The sequence below is a fragment of the Schistocerca nitens genome, chromosome 4 (assembly GCF_023898315.1).
Source record: "Schistocerca nitens isolate TAMUIC-IGC-003100 chromosome 4, iqSchNite1.1, whole genome shotgun sequence".
Lineage (NCBI taxonomy): Eukaryota > Metazoa > Arthropoda > Insecta > Orthoptera > Acrididae > Schistocerca > Schistocerca nitens.
The window spans coordinates 262,399,887-262,416,465 of NC_064617.1; the positions used below are offsets into that span (position 1 = coordinate 262,399,887).

The 16,579-nt window shown below is 37.8% G+C and overlaps 1 protein-coding gene across 1 annotated transcript in view; it reads left to right on the plus strand.

The window, feature by feature from the left end:
• LOC126252241 (intermembrane lipid transfer protein VPS13B) overlaps positions 1-16,579 on the plus strand; it is a 199,787-nt gene that overhangs the window by 78,207 nt on the left and 105,001 nt on the right. The window contains exons 11-12 of the mRNA XM_049953114.1: positions 7,918-8,035; positions 8,555-8,697. Coding sequence (XP_049809071.1) covers positions 7,918-8,035; positions 8,555-8,697 — 261 coding nt within the window. The remainder of the gene's footprint in view (positions 1-7,917; positions 8,036-8,554; positions 8,698-16,579) is intronic.

Sequence of the window (16,579 nt, forward strand, 5' to 3'; positions counted from 1 at the left end):
GTGCTCTCATTTAAATATATGGCCAAAAGAGTCAGCCTACAGAAATGGTGAAATGAACCCTGTTGTCCAGGACCACGTGCCACAAAGGGCGCAGATTCACCGCAAGATGGGGAAATTCACAGGTGTCTATTGTCTGTTGAGGCCTAAGCACTGTAGTGTGTGAGTTTGACAGACGAGAACATACGTCATAGGGAAACCCAGTAGAAGGCTTTTGTGGCCAAGGAGACGTAGCGGTGATAACATGGCAGACCTAAGATCGACCATAAAGGGAAACATTTATGAAAACTATTTAATTCTGTAGTAGTGCAGGGAATCAAGCCACAGTAATTTTAATCTGCCATCGTCCATAAATTTTCATGGTGATCCCAATAAAACTTGAATATTGATCACATCTATAATAGTTTAGGATTTATTGTTAAAGTGAAATTAACAAGTTTTGTAGTAGAGAGCTGAATGCTAAAATCTGAATGCTTTGGTCGATCTTAACGATCAACATTTCATATAGGAGCGCATCATTAAAATGACAAACATTGTAAATATCAACTCTGTAACTTTATCTGTTTAAAAGATACAGTAAATTTAAATTATCAGTATTTTCAGTTAAGTATCAGATCATTATTTCCTCCACACAAAAGACATTGAATGATGACAGCATGACACCTTATTGAATCATTAGGTAATAGAATATTTGTTGTAAAGTTTAGTGCATAATAGTTACTTTTGTTCTTTATTTATTTATCAGAATGCACATTGGTGCAAGGCTACTGGCTGTGACATTCAAAGCTAAGAAGAAAATTGTTTTGGTTTTATGTAAAAGAATCTAACGTTTATTATGTAATGGATAATATTGTTACTTTATTAAGAGCATGAAAGTGGTCAAGCTTTGATTATTTAAATATCTTAAAATGTAAAGTAACGTGGAATAAGCTGTTGCCAATCAGATGGACAGCTTCAGGAAAGGGAACTGTGCTAGTCAGTTGAGCGAAGATGTTCAGTGCACAGGAAACGTGGTTGGAGATGGGCGGAGGGCAGGTCTGGTCGAGTCACCAAAGGGGACGGTTCGGATGGAGACGTGAAAACGGATGGTTCAGCTGGAGACACCAAAGGATACAGTGCTGGTGGAGAAGCAAAAGCGGATGGTCAGTCTTTAGGCAGCTAGGAAGTGAAACGACTTGGAAAATTTCACATTGTGTGTAATAGTAATTCTAAATACGACCGTTTTTGCTATTAGTTTGCTTTCTGAATAAACATTATTCTAACCAAATTGCAACTGTGTGGCCTATATCGTTTATGGGTCATTAATTTAGTTCCAGATATTATTACGAGGGCCGTTCAGAAAGTAACCTCCGGTTGATTTAAAAAAATACACCAAGTTAAATAAAAATATTTTAATATATACATCTTACAACTACATCTTTGCACTATTTTTCTACATAGTCTCCATAGCGATTGAGGCACTTATCGTATCTCTTCACAAGCTTAGAATTCGTTCTGCATAAAAATCACCCGCTTGTGCCTGGAGCCAGCCTGTGACCGCATCTTTGAGCTCTTCGTCGTCATCAAACCGCTGTGACCCGAGCCATTTCTTCAAATGCATGAAGAGGTGATAATCACTTGGCGCCAGGTCTGGGCTGTAAGGTGGATGGTTGATAACGTCCCACTTGAAGGACTCAAGAAGGGCCGTTGTTCTGAGAGCAGAGTGAGGACGGGCGTTATCGTGCAAAAAAACAATACCGGAAGTCAGCATACCACGGCGTTTGTTCTGTATAGCCCATCGTAACTTTTTTATTGTTTCACAGTACACGTCTTGATTAATGGTCGTACCACGTTCCATGAATTCAACCAACAACACCCCTTTGGCATCCCAAAACACCGTTGCCATCAGTTTTCTGGCAGAAAAATCTTGCGAGGCTTTTCTTGGTTTGGTAGGCGAATTTGAATGTGCCCACATCTTTGATTGTTCTTTTGTCTCAGGGTTCACGTACTTAATCCAGGTTTCGTCACCGGTCACGATTCTGTTTAACAATGGTTCTCCTTCGTCCTCATAACGTGACAGAAAGTCTAATGCAGAGGCCATTCTTTGAGTTTTGTGGTGGTCGGTAAGAATTTTGGGCACCCATCGTGCACAGAACTTACGGTAACCCAATCTTGCTGTCACTATCTCGTACAAGAGAGTCGTAGAAATCTGTGGAAAACCAGTAGACAACTCCGACATTGAGAAACGTCGATTTTCACGAACTTTTGCATCAACTGTCTGAACGAGTTCGTCAGTCACCAATGATGGTCTACCACTCCTCTCTTCATCATGAACGTTTTCTCGTCCACTTTTAAATAAACGTACCCATTCATGGACAACTCCTTCACTCATAACTCTTGGTCCGTACACGGCACAAAGCTCACGATGAATAGCTGCTGCAGAATATCCTTTGGCTGTAAAAAACCTTATGACAGCACGCACTTCACATTTGGCGGGGTTTTCTATTGCAGCACACATTTCAAACTGCCACAAAAACTAAACTAGCACAGGTACGACGTTCACTCGACCACGGCTTGATGCCGACTGACCTGTTGAGTGCGTGAACGCACAGATGGCGTCGCTACTCCCCCCACAACCCGCACTGTGACCAATCGGAGGTTACTTTCTGAACCGCCCTCGTATTACTGTTATTATACGTAATATTAACTTTGTATTTTGCAAACTTGCCATCAGCCAGACAATTTAACCAAAGGGTCACAAGTGTGTAATTTAGGGCGTGTAATGCAACACTTGCGTTTCAAACCCTAAACGAGTTTGAGCCAAGATGTTTCGACGAAGAGGAACCGCATCTGAGCCCAAACGTCTTTGTGATGTTAGCTCACAGACTGATGTGCCTGTGTCAATTTGAAATCACAAAGAAGTGCCATGTTTATTGTATGTGAGCAACAGATTTTGTGGCATGGCTGTTTCTGGGCTGAGAGTCGGCATAATGTTTACATGATGCACAGGGGTTGGACAAAAATATGGAAACAATGTGATAAGTGCATGCTTGAACATAAATAAAGATACTAGCCAAGCTATGAGTTGCACTGTTGTGTTTGACCACCAACAGTACCTGTCAGTGTCCTTAGTATGTTACAAGTATTAGACATGGTGAGAACAGTGTTCTGTGTAGTTGTGAGTCTATTATGTGGGATCTAAGTGAAGCCAAACATGGACAAATTGTTGGTGCTCGTATGCTGGATGACTCCAAAACCAGGAGACCAAAGTGTTTGGTGTTTCAAGAGGCACCATAGTGAAGATTTGTACCATATACAAGGAAAGTGAAAAAAGATCATCCGCTGAGTCACAATGCAGACAAAAGGGTGCATTTGAGTGATCATAACTGACTGCTATTGAGGAGGACTGTGATGAAAAATAGGGGATGACAGTTGCAAAAGTCACTGCAGAACTGAACGTTACACTCTCCAACCCTTTTGGGACTGAAACAACATGAAGTGAGCTCTGTAAGCACGGAGTTGCAGGGCAGGCTGGAATTCCAAAACCACTCACCAGTGATGGAAATAGGAAAATGTAGTGCTGAAGCCATACTACCTGGGCTGTGGAGTAGTGCAAGAAAGTAATTTGGTTGGGTGGGTCTTGTTTCGCACTGTTTCCAAATTTTTGCTGAGTTTCTGTCCCAAGAGAAAAAAAAAATAGGGGGTGCGGGAGGAGTTTGGTGGTATTCCATGGTTCCTATGGTTACTCTACCAGGTCATGTTACTACCAAGGATTATGTGACCATTTTGGCTGGCCAGATGCATACCATGGTACCGTCTTTGGACTCTAAATGGTTTTGCTGTGTTCCAAAACAACAGGGCCCCTGTTCACACAGCTCGCATTGTCCAGGACTGGTTTTGTGAGCATGAAGAGGAATTGTTGCATCTCTTCTGGCTACCACAATCACCAGATCTCAAAATTACTGAGCATCTGTGGTCTACTTTGGAGAGAAGGGTGCGTGATCGCTACCCACCTCTATCATCATTTCCTGATATTGCCACTATTTTGTAAAAAGAATGGTATGAGATTCCCTTAAAAACCATACAGGACTTGTATTTGTCCATTTCAAGATGACTGGGAGCTATTCTGATTGGCAAAGGTTTTAAACTTGGTAAGGTATTATGTTTTTAGTGTTTACATATTTTTGTTCAACCCCATAGACAATGTGGCGGAGCAACTGGTGAATGCAATAGCTGATCATGACAAACAACTGTGAGGTGATTCCACTTATAGCACTGTGTGCACACTGCATGATGGTGAGAGCAGTTATCTCTCATATGTTTGTGGAAGCAATCCAGGCATGCCTGTATAGATTTGATTTTTCAGTGCTAGAAGTTGAGGATGCTGTCAGCATTGAGGATAGGCAGAGGGTAGCAGTAATGAAAAATGGTAATGTTTTCACTGAAGATTGGTGGCATGAATAATTGTCACATGTTATCTCTTAGTAAGTAGAAAAATTATACAATGATTATGTGCAACATAAATCTATAGCACTATTCTTTTTGTGCTACTGCAATACATCACATTCTTTTGCATTTCAATTTCCTCATTAAATGACTTGTGAGCTGGCCAAACAATATCATAAGCTTGAGCTGTAGGTAACACATTGTCTAATGACAGATGAGGCTGTTTCAGAGCTTGCGTACAAATCTTCTGTTCAGGGGCAAAACCTACTGTAACACCACTTTTTAACAGTTCAGCTTTAGGATCATTTGCAATTTGCTCTTTGACAGTGAAATCAACAACAGCCACTTTGACCTTCAAGACCTGCTGCCAAGCACCGTAAGACTATCTCACTTTCTGCATTGTAAAAACTGTAAATGAGTGCTTGCTATATGAGTCTGTTTTGTAAAGTTACTAGATAGCATATTACAGATTGCAGAATATGACAGACTACTGGGGTCTGCTAGTGGATATAAATTATGAAGAATCTCAAATAATTAGTATCAGTGGACAAGAGAAGTGCACATCGCCTGTGTTGATATGTGAAATTGCATGCCAGAAAATTTAGTCGTAAACAACTGTGATAGATTTCTCATTTTTTATTTTCCTCGCTGAAAGACAGGAATGCAGGAGCAATGCTGAGCTTGATTTTAAATGCATGCCCTGTGATTACTAACATTGCAGTTGGAGCAATGCCAATTACTGCTGCAGCAGTGTCACCAATTGTAACTGAATTTGCTGTTCTGCTAGTTTCTGCTGTATTTGTCATTGCACTTCCAGCATCTCATTAAAGATTGGATCAGTGCTGTCCAACTGTTCTGTAAGATACCTAAATTCAGAAAAGTTCCCATCTCAGCTTTGGTGTTGATCTGTACACAGGCTTTATTAATGCCAAAGAATTACAACACAAATGTGCTACTTACAAGCAAGCTTGACAACCAGAGTTGTCAACAGCACAACTGTCTGTCTGCTTGCAATACTGAGAAAATTAATGAGAATGAAGCAAAAGGTTATCATTGTATTAAATCCTGCCAGAAATCCAAATGTCACCAGAAATCAAGCAGCAGATGAGTGTACAGATTTGGGTCCAGCAAGCTGTCTAACCAACTAAATGGCAAGAAAACTTCTCTGATCAATTGCATGTACCAATGGCTAGATTTAGGTGATGTAGTAGTTGTGCCACCAGTGAGAGGAAGGTGAGGCTACACATCTAGAAAACACTGTGTCACTGTTAGCAATGGAATAAGTAATACATAAATGAAACAACAGTTGTGGAGTTGTTAATATCAAACTTCATGCAAACCAAGTGAGTGCCAACAACAGGATTCAGTGATGCAAGTTGCTAAAAACATACACTTTCGACCAAGGGAAACATGTTATGAAGTTTGATGGATCTACTTTATTATTGTTCCTCACTGCAGAATGGTTCTACATGTGGAGAATATCAGTGCAAGTATACATTTTAGATTACTTTATTCCAACTGTGAAGTATAGTGAAGTTTTGCAATTGTTTGGGTAATCTCATCATGGTTTTCTTGGAATGGCATGCTCTCACTGAAAGAGCAAGTAAATTAAACTATTTTATGTTGCTATATTTATTTAGTAACACAGACGTTTTTCACAGTATTGAGTTGAAAGACCCCAGAGAAAATTGCCACCACTTGCATGAAATTTCAAAGATTTGTTTGGTAAGTATGTCAATTTGGAGCCACCTCCGGTAACTTGGTAATTGTCAAACAATTTTTAACAGCTCACAATGACAATCCCTTCACGATATATCATAAAAGGGTTGCATTATGACTGACAATGTTATTCAAATCTTATCATCTACTTAGAATGTTATTTTATATCTTGGTGGTCTGATTTTGCGTTACCATTGAAATACTTATACCTCCCTAATTGCCTTCAGTTAATGGAGCACCTGTGGCATCAGCGTTGTTTGCATCATAAAACACTTGCAATAAAAGTTTTATGCTTTATATTTGTGAACACAGTATTGTATTACAAATGTATAACTAAGGCTCTGTAAAATAACTTGTGATAGATTTGGCCAAATATGGATAGAAAATGGAAAATAAATTACTAATCATAGTTATTTGTAACACAGTTGAAGTGGAACTAAATGGATAGTAAATCATCACCAAAATAATTACAGAATGGAAATACTAGCAATGGCAGCATATGTTATATCTGTTAAAAGCTTCATGGTACTTCTGGGAATACCATAGGGTTACCCAGACTGAAATCATCACAGATTCACGCAAACTAGGAACACATTAAAAATATATGTTGTACCATAAAACATTATGTCTTGTAGCCTCATTTGTCAGTTTTATGGTGAACTGCCTATTGTTTCATTTGTGATTGTAATTACTGTGATCTTTTAAAATTAAGTTGTTAACAAGACAAAATTTGAATTTTTGCAGTGAAATATTTGAGTCACTATAAGTTTATTTATGATTCATGTTAGGTCATATATTGCTGCATACAAAATGTAGCTAACATAATGAATTTTTCTTTAAACTTGGAAGGAGATCTACATCTGTCACCCATCTTGAGAAAATAAATTGTTATGTACTGAACTCACTTTCATTTGCATTTGCAAATGATATAGTGAAACTGAACTGTTCATAATATCCCTTCTATCTTGTAAACAGTTTGAAATACTGAAATGAGTTTTTGGCAAATGACAGCACACAAAGAGGAGAGTATTTTGTCTGTGGTTAGCATGCAGAACTTCCTTATGAATGCAGTAGTTGAGTAACTACAGATTTTTTCAATGGGATTACAATTTTTTAAGGGCCATTGATGACTGGTGAAATGCGAGTAATTGTAGGTTTACAACAGTATAAGTGAAGAAATTTCACATAATTTTTGTGGGTCAGAGCTTTTCATATACCATTCACTGGACTTGTCTTCAGTTGTATTATAATGTACTGTTCAAGGATTCTATTACAGTTGCAATTGCATTAGCATGTTAATGAGGTGAAGTTGTGTAAACTCTGCTGTTGTTTGGCAAAAAAAAAAGCTAACTTTAGCATGGCAACAAGGGAATTGTATGCATTATTCACAACTTGATACTGATGATGTATCTCTGAAAGGAAAAAAAAGGTGTGCAGGCCAGCCCAAAATAAATTGCTGCTTCTCATACAATTTCAGCTTAATCCTATGTCGTATTGCGCTTTTAATAATAAATGGTTAACTTATCAAATTACTGGTTGTCACTGCCATTGTCCAATCCCCTAACAGGCCCTCTGTGCAGCTATGGGTTAAGGTATTTTGTGTGCACTCTTCCATAACTGCCCCGTAATAGTCGTTCTGTGCTTCTGTTTGGCACAGCTTTACATCCCCCTGAGGTGCATTATTCTCTACTATTGTTGAAAGTTAAATACTTCTGTTTTTAATGTTCAGAATGTGTTAATCAGTTTATAATGTGATGTTAATTTTACATTTTACAGAAGCTTTACTTTTGGAGAAGACTCCTGCCTTAGCGTTTGATTACCTGTACATGTTAGAACTTCCTGATGACTTCAATTCAGAGCGTCTCTCGGAACTAGGCAGCGATTTGGAATACAGGTACTTCCTATTAATTAAACTAATTATATTTGAAAATATATTGGTTCTTATTGAATAATATATGCCAGTAATGTTTTTTCATATGTGCACATATGTAATTAAACACAATTTTTCTCTGTCTTAAAATATTGTAAGTTTGTTTACTTGACTGCGCTATGACATAAGTGTGACTTGCTGATGTATCCACAGTAGTAAAGACCACTATAAAATATGTTTCATACCTAAGTTTCTTTCCCTGCACCCCAAAAAGTAATACTTCCATTGGCCTCTCCTACTTGTTGTTCCATTGTACTGCTCATGCCATTTGTCTAATATTTTAACGGTTTCTTTGTGTTAAGCATGTAAATGAAAACCTAAACTAGAGTCACATTTTTTAAATTTAGGTGAGCGTACACTGTTCCATTAAAATAAATAAATAAATAAATATAGTATTTTTATTTTGCACATTGTTACTACAATTTTGGAAAAAGATAAAATGTGATATTATGAAGTTAATTTATTATATGTTCTGCTCACCAGTAATCTTCCAGAACGAGCTCTTTGTCGTGTTGTTGTGGGGCCTATGTTACTGCGGTTATCTTCTGGACTCTTTCATCGTCTGCAAGCAGTTCAGGGTGCTGCTTTGCTTTATGATTACTGTCCATACTCGGTACCGAAACCAGGTAAGTGTCTTTTGTGACTGCAGTCACATTCACATAAATAATCACATTTTAATAGTACTATGAGATTTTTCATTGAATAAGGGAAAAAAAGGGTCAAGATAGGGTAACAGTATAGAAATCTGAAAAGTGGGTGGGGAGAGGAGGGGAAGGGGGTGGGGGTGGGGGTGGGGGTGGAAGTGGGAGTGGGAGTGGGAAGAGTCACTTGCCCCCTTTTGAAATCTGTTGCCAGATATTTCATTTGTTACAGTATTCACACACATTTGTAGAAATGAGTGATTATGATTGTACTAAGCTGCAGATCTAGCATTACTGAATGCAACAGGAAATTTTGTGGCTTTTGGCGATCACCATGTAACTTAGGTTTGTTTGGTTTGGTGTGGCTGATGATGGAGAATTGTGCATTTTCTTTGGTGTGACAATGGTTTTGTTGCTATTCTGCAATCGAGGCACATGTGGTGATATTGTCAAAATAGAGTCTCCAATAATATTCTTTACCCCTTCCTCGTGCATCCCTTCTTGAGCTGCAGAAAGAAACCATTCCAACACAAGAGCGTGTCGATTCCTGCACCTGTTCCCAACTCAAAAGCGACATGGTTGCAGTATACCAGCCCAAATTTCCACATGGGTGCTTCATCCTTCTGTTGCATACTTTAGTCACAACAATAGTTTACCATTTGTCTGTGGCCAAACAAGACCTGTGATGGCCTGATGAGACCACATTCAGTGTTACAGTCACTTACTCTGAAGAACACAGTATTTCTATACCATAACTTTGTGTATATGTCTGTCATATATGTAAGCAAATGCATCAGTCAGAAAGAGACGATACTGTATCATTTTATGCTCTAGATGAGAGGGAAAAAGTGTGAAATTTCGAGTCAAAAGATCTCCTCTCCAGAAATAGGGGTTCTTCTCAAATCCCTGGGGATAGTGCAATGTACAGTCGTGGAGTTACAAATTCCAGTTGGCATTTCTGCAGAATATTGTGTCCAACTGGTGATACAAGGACCATCTTAATTCAGTCCTAGGATGTTAAAGAATCAGCTGTATTGGCTAATTTGAAGTTATTTTGGAATGTTTGTTAAGCTTCAGTTATGACAGTCAGCTTTAAAAAATAGAAGGCATGAAAACAGCGCACTAAATCCATTAACATAATCAGGTGTTAAGTTTTGTAAGCAAACAAAGCATTGTAGATGGAATCAAAGTTGAATAAATGTTTTTAAAGTTTATTTTTCTGTTTAAATTAAACAATGGAATTTTTTTGATCATTTTATTAATAACCATCAGGATTTCATCAACTTAAGTAAATTCTTTTCGTTTTTGCTTTGGTTCTTCAGATTGTTAACTTTAGCCCTTACGTGGGTGCTGTATGAACAAAAATATTTCTGCGAATATTTTCAAGCTTTGTTTCCTAACTTATTGGATATGCTGGATGTAATAATTGGGATGTAATTTCAGATTGTTGAATTGAAAAAGTGGCATCTGTATTCATAGTAATAATAAAAAGTATATTCGTAGCATATACTAATGACAGTATGCTTACCTTTTATGTATCAAGGTTGATGTTTCGGTAGTAGAGGTGGCTAATAAAGACAAACACCTACAAAAAGATAACACCTTAGTGAGTTTGTTTACACTATATAGAGTTAATAATTGACACGTACATAACTGTGAAGTGCTATGGTTCTTCTGTGATGCTGAGTTGTGTACAAAGAGAGTCAAGTTCTTGATTGTAAAAGTAATCTTGAATTCCAATTCACTTCAATATTCCCTGAATATCAGTAATATTTAGACGTTGATGTAATGTCCTCTCAGTAGTTTTCCATACATAAGTCTATAGATGCACTGAATCTGGCGTGAAGCTCTGAATGTGGCTGCTTAAAAGGATGCACTGGCCAGTCACAGTAGTGAGGTCATGTTGATTCAACGGCCTCTGGCGTTGTGTATGCTAGGCACCACCCCTTCGAGAACAGCAAGTGCTGGAAAAGTGAGCTCACCCAGTGGTACACTAATGGGAGATTCAAAAGTGATGTCTCTCATGTACTCTGTGAATGCGGTTAACAAAGATGCAATTCATACTGCATTACTCATTATGAAGACTGCGTGCTATAGACAACTTGCAGTTACTGTCTGTTTGCATTTCTTTTGCATACACCCTTGCTGTCAGTAGCATTTATGGCAGTGGCAACATTCCACATGGCAGTGTTTGTGTCATGCATTACATAGTATTTCACACAAGACTAAAGAAGGTTTGAACTAGTTGAGGAAGTGGCTGTGTGCATCACTGCGTGTGTATGCTGTTCCTTGTGACAGCAGCATTCCCGATCCATGCAAAACTGGGTCCACTGCGAGGTGTATACAGTCAGCATTGCAATAACAGGCATATTAAAGTCAAATTAAGTGAAGCCTTAAACTTCCTGGGCTTCAGTAACTTTAAGAACACAATTGAGACCAGGGAGGTGATGCTTTAGAATCTCTACCTGTATTCTGTTATCAGCAAGGTTTTGAATAATGGCATCACAAAGCATTTCATCTTGAAATGAGGCTCTGCAAGAGCAGTTATTTACAGCTCCTAGTCATGCCCTTGAGTTCAGCAAGCTGCCCTTGACACATACAAAAAAAATTTGAAACAAGTGGCATCTACATGAATCCGACTTTGAAGTAATCATTTAGTGCTTGAACAATGTCTTCATATGATAGGGTTTGGGGCTCTAACTGAGGGAACAACTTGCGACGTAATCAGAAAATATGCACTACTACCCATGAAAAGAGAAAGAGCACCATGATTCATCTTATATTTTTTATGCCTGAAAATGCTACTGTAGCTGCAGGCGGTACTTTTTTTCATTCCCCTTGTTGGGCATCAGATGAACGGGAGAGTGGAGGGGACAGCACCTGTCCTCTGACATTCTGTGCTTCAGTCATTGTTGTTTGATAGGTTTGTTGTGCATCCATCAATCTGTCAATAGCTGCTAGTAATTAGCTGATTTGTTGGATATGAAACTGAACATGTGCAGTTGAAGGATTGCTCTCTAGAAGTTGCCATTGCATACACAAAGACACTTCCCACATTTGTGCGTTCCACACAAAAATCAAGAAAGTAGTTATGAGTGATGATCACCTACCAGACTTATCAGTTGATGTCTAATGTGTTGATAGTAGAGATGGTCAATAAAAACAGACAGACATGTACAAAAAGATAACACATTAATAAGTTTACTTACAATATGTAAGCTTAATAATTGAGATGTACATAACTCAGAAGTGCTGCAGGTTCTCCTGTGGTGCTGCGCTACATACAAGGTGAATAAAGTTCTTTATTGTAACAAATAGTCTTGACTACTTATCCACTTTGACAGTCTCTGAATATTAGTAATGTTTAGTAGCGTCGTACTACATTGATGTAATGTTCTCATTGCAGTCTTCCATACTAATGTTGATAAGTCTATAGTTACACTGAATCTGGGACAAAGCTCTGAGTGTGGCTGCTTAAAAGGAGGTGCCAGCCTAAAGTCGCAATCTATGAGGTCAGGTTAATTTAGTATCCTCTTATGGTGTCTACGCGTTGTACCACCCCGTAGGAGAACAGCGAGTGCTGGAAGAGTGAACTTGCCCAGCAGCACGCTGGAAGGAAATTTGTAAGTGCCATCTCTAGCATAGCTGTGAGCAGTGCGTCGGGTGCAGTAGACTAAGATGCCATCAATGCCACAAAACTATCATAGCGCACAAAATATTGAGCTGAAACTGTCAATTATTTGATATAAAATACATCGTGTGTACTTCTGCCAAGTTTTGTTTTTGGGATACAATATATTTTCAGACTCGTCGAATCTGTGTAACAGAGTGTGTTGGACATTGCTTACATTGACCTTTGCTTAATTACATCCAAGATGTGCTGATGTTAGGATATCATGTATGAAATTAGCCAGTCTTCATCTTACTAGTAAAGAACTAACTTTTGAATAAATGGTCAGTAGCTTCTTGCTGCTAATAGTATTTAGTGAGAACAAGTGACAAACAACACTACTAAAAATCAGTTAGTTTTATGTGGGAGATGGAGTGGGGAGTATAGGTTATTGACATGTTATTTGCTTTTACTTTGTATCTTCTATACTTTTGTGTGCATTTTAGCCTGTTTTGTATAAGGATTGTGGGTGTTTCAGTTTATTTGGAAGAAATCCATGTTCCTTCTTACATATTTCATCACTGACTTTGGAATAGCATATTGTCATTGCCAAATCTCTGACTAGTAACTCCAGTGATTCTCTTTTAGCAAATGTCTGTATTGTAAAAACTATATTAGTTTTTGGACATAATCTTAAAAACTGTAAATATGAAAATAAAAAAAAAAATTATTTTCCTGCTAATCCAATGTTGAAAATAATGGATACTATTACTCCAAAATTGTTTTCTGTACTTACTGTTCTATCTGAAACAACGTAACATAGTGAATTATTTCTTTGCCCGGCTTCTGCCCATCTTACCCTTTCTTGTCCCATCTTGTTCCTTTCTCTGATGAATGAATTTTTGGAAAGAGGTGTAAGCTGGATACCTATCGGTGTTTTTAACTATGCATTCCTGTCATTCCTTTACCAGTATATTATTTTCACTGTTCCTCCTCTTCAGTGAGTGTTGTCAGATATCGTTCTTTTGACCAGGACTGCAGCACTACTTGGAAGGATAATACCTTTAAATCATTACCTGAATATTGATGTATTCCCATTTTTTTTTTAAATCCTTTCTTTTTGTGCAGCTCTGAAAAAATGAATGTTTTCCTCAAGATAGTGTTGTACGCATGGTTCTCAGTGGTCCACACAGAGAGAGGGGGTTTTAATAATAACTATTCACAGTAAATATTTTTCATTTGTTTTATATTGCTTTTCCAGCAAAATTAATTTGTCAGTTGGAGCTGATGACTGGTAGATTGTAGGAACAGAGCATATTGATTTCTTTCTTTTTTTTTTTTTTTTAAAAAAAGCTGCGAATCGTGTTTTTTTTTTTTTTTTTTAATGGCTGTATTGCGCATGTGGCATTGATTTTAATCAATGCCAGTATTCTCATATTTAAAAATGATGAGTTTATTGCTTGATCTGAGGAAACTGAAGACATAGTCCCCTTAATATTTTGGAAGCACCATGTCATAGTTTTGTTTTCTGAATTAGTCTTCTATGGACATCCGCCTGACCTAGTGAGATTCCTTTCTTGAATAGTACTATTACAGATACAGTGTGTGGAATCCTCTCTCAGACAAATTTCCCCAGCAGACAGGTGTTGTTCAACTGAATGTAGCAGTCTATTTGCTATAACAAAATAGTATATTGCGTACAATTAAAAACTCAGTACAGAATTCCTATTTGTGAGCACCATTTTGATTTACTATTCATCATCTAGACTTGTAACTACAGCCAGTCAGATGCAGTTCACATTTAAAAGGCTAGAGGATAGGGTGAGGAAAAAGGTTTTGATTACTCCTCTGGGTAGGAGATTAGATGTTTGCTTTATATGTTGTTGCCCTGTTTTTAACCTCCCTAGAACTTAGAGGTGATAATCTCAATTTTAAGAGTCATTGTGATTCCAGGACCTTGTATTCAATGATAAATGTATATGCTCCTCGTCTGAAGACATGGAAAATCAAATGTCTGAATGACTATAACTGAGGGACTTACAGATCATGCCTTTTGCAATGTTACTGGAGTATTTTTCATGCCCAGTTGGGTAATAACTGTGATATGTATATTTCACCATGATCTTTATACATTAATATTGTTAAATCAGTGTAGTATGGGGATAACAGGTTAGCTGCTGGGGCTTGCAATATTAGCCCTATACCTAAGATCTGTTTGGAGACTGGGAAACTGCCATTAGCCATCTGGTGACAGCTACTTATGGTGCAAAATGCTTTCAAGATCAAAGCACATTTGCAATCACCTGCTGTCACTACTGCTGACCCTTTGTGTTGTGTATACTCAGCAGCTGTCCATGTATCACATGCTCATTTGGAGCCTGAGCAAAGCACTATCCAACTGAACTGAAGGCTGAGGCTGGCAGGTGTGAGTGTTTGACACAAAAGTTGGAACAAAGTTCGACTGTGTTGTTGGTAATGGTATAATACCCTGATTGATTTTAGATACAGCATACTACTGAAAATCCTGTAGGTCAGACTATATTTTGTAAGATAAAATTTTGGGGGCAGTTGATTGTTTTATAATTTTTCCCAGTTGTTCCCTCAGGTTATACCTGCCAAGTGAATATGCAATTTTCGATGCTGATCTTCACACAATCCTTAGGACATGCAAGCAGATGAGATGTGATCAGGTGTGAAAATTCCTCATGTGCCCCAACTGTCTGAATGTTTTGCATACCATTCTGAAGCTGTACCTTGCAGACAAGTTAATCCAAGGCATTCAGTACATCTTTTTTCTAATGCACAATCTGGGGAAGGGTATGTAATTATGCTGGGTACCAGCTCACATGGGAACTCAATCCCTTCATAAGCCTGAGAGATGAGATTAAGTCTTTCTAACAAGGATTCCTATAGTGTACTCACTGTTGTAACATGGATTCCTCATCTGTCAAAAAGCACCCAGTAGTATGTGACACTTCTGGCAATGCTTTCTTGATACACAATATTTTAGTTCAGTGTATTTTATTTTCTGATATAAGAATATCCCTAAAATTAGGTGCAGGCCTGTTGTGTTAGTAAGGTGGCAAATATATGAGCCTAACATGAAATACAAAATTTTGTGAACTTTGAGATCTCCTCTCTAAGTTGTTAGGGCCTAGATGTTAATTTGTATGGGAATGATTGACTTTTACCTGGTTGACATTTTGCTGCTTCTCATGTGAGTAGACAGCCATTAACATATTGCAAAAAAAGTGTTGTAAGTACTTGTATGTCATTATTCACTTTTAATTGTGTATTATTTTACCCTATTACCATTGCAATTTTATTTTATCAACTATGTAAGAATAAGTGTGTGTGTGTGTGTGTGTGTGTGTGTGTGTGTGTGTGTGTGTGTGTGTGGGGAGGAGGGGGGGGGGGGGGAACACACGCACGCTTGCGCATGTGCATGTACGTGAACAACATTTTTTGTTAATAATATATCTGTAATGCAATTTTCAAAATTACTACCAAAGTGTACTTACATATCAAAGTAAGTGTTTTTTAAGCATTCACAAATACATGATTCAGTAACACTCTTATAAAAACTAGTTCTAAGTACATATCTTACAAGAAAAAGCATGTTTTGTACATAATGTCAGGTCAGTTCTTATTAGTTCAGTTTGTCTGTGTCTTGTTTATTATTTTAAGAGGTTGGTTTAACTTCATTTCTTAAATCAATATAATTATTTTCGGAGCCTCTATCTTTGTCACTGTCTAATTAATGAAGACTATGTTTAATTTTGTGCATTTGACATTAAGAGTGCAAGAATGAGTATTAACACAATCTGATAATTATGAAAGATAGTGATTGCCCTTTCTTCTCCAGTTTACGGCATGGACCAGCAAAATAGCCTACTTCTTGTTCTTCTTCCTGAACAAGTTGCATAATGCACTGTATAAAGCAGACAGATCCTAAATCCTAATCCGTGTTTCTCCCTAAAATTTACTGACAATAGGAACTGAAATATATATTACTTTTATTGGTTGATTGTGATTTTGTATCATCTGACCATTTCCTCCAGAAGTAACACCAAGCGTTTTGTTATTTCTCATGTTATCTCTGTGTGATAAATAGGGTCCTTCTGGGTGATCTGCCAAGCTGTTGTTTCCATTTTATGCATAAAATGGAAACAACAATTGGGCAGAAAATGCAGTTTCTCCTTAACCAGGTAATAGAATAATTTTAGTAGTTGTACCTTTAAGGGTTTTCTGATGACA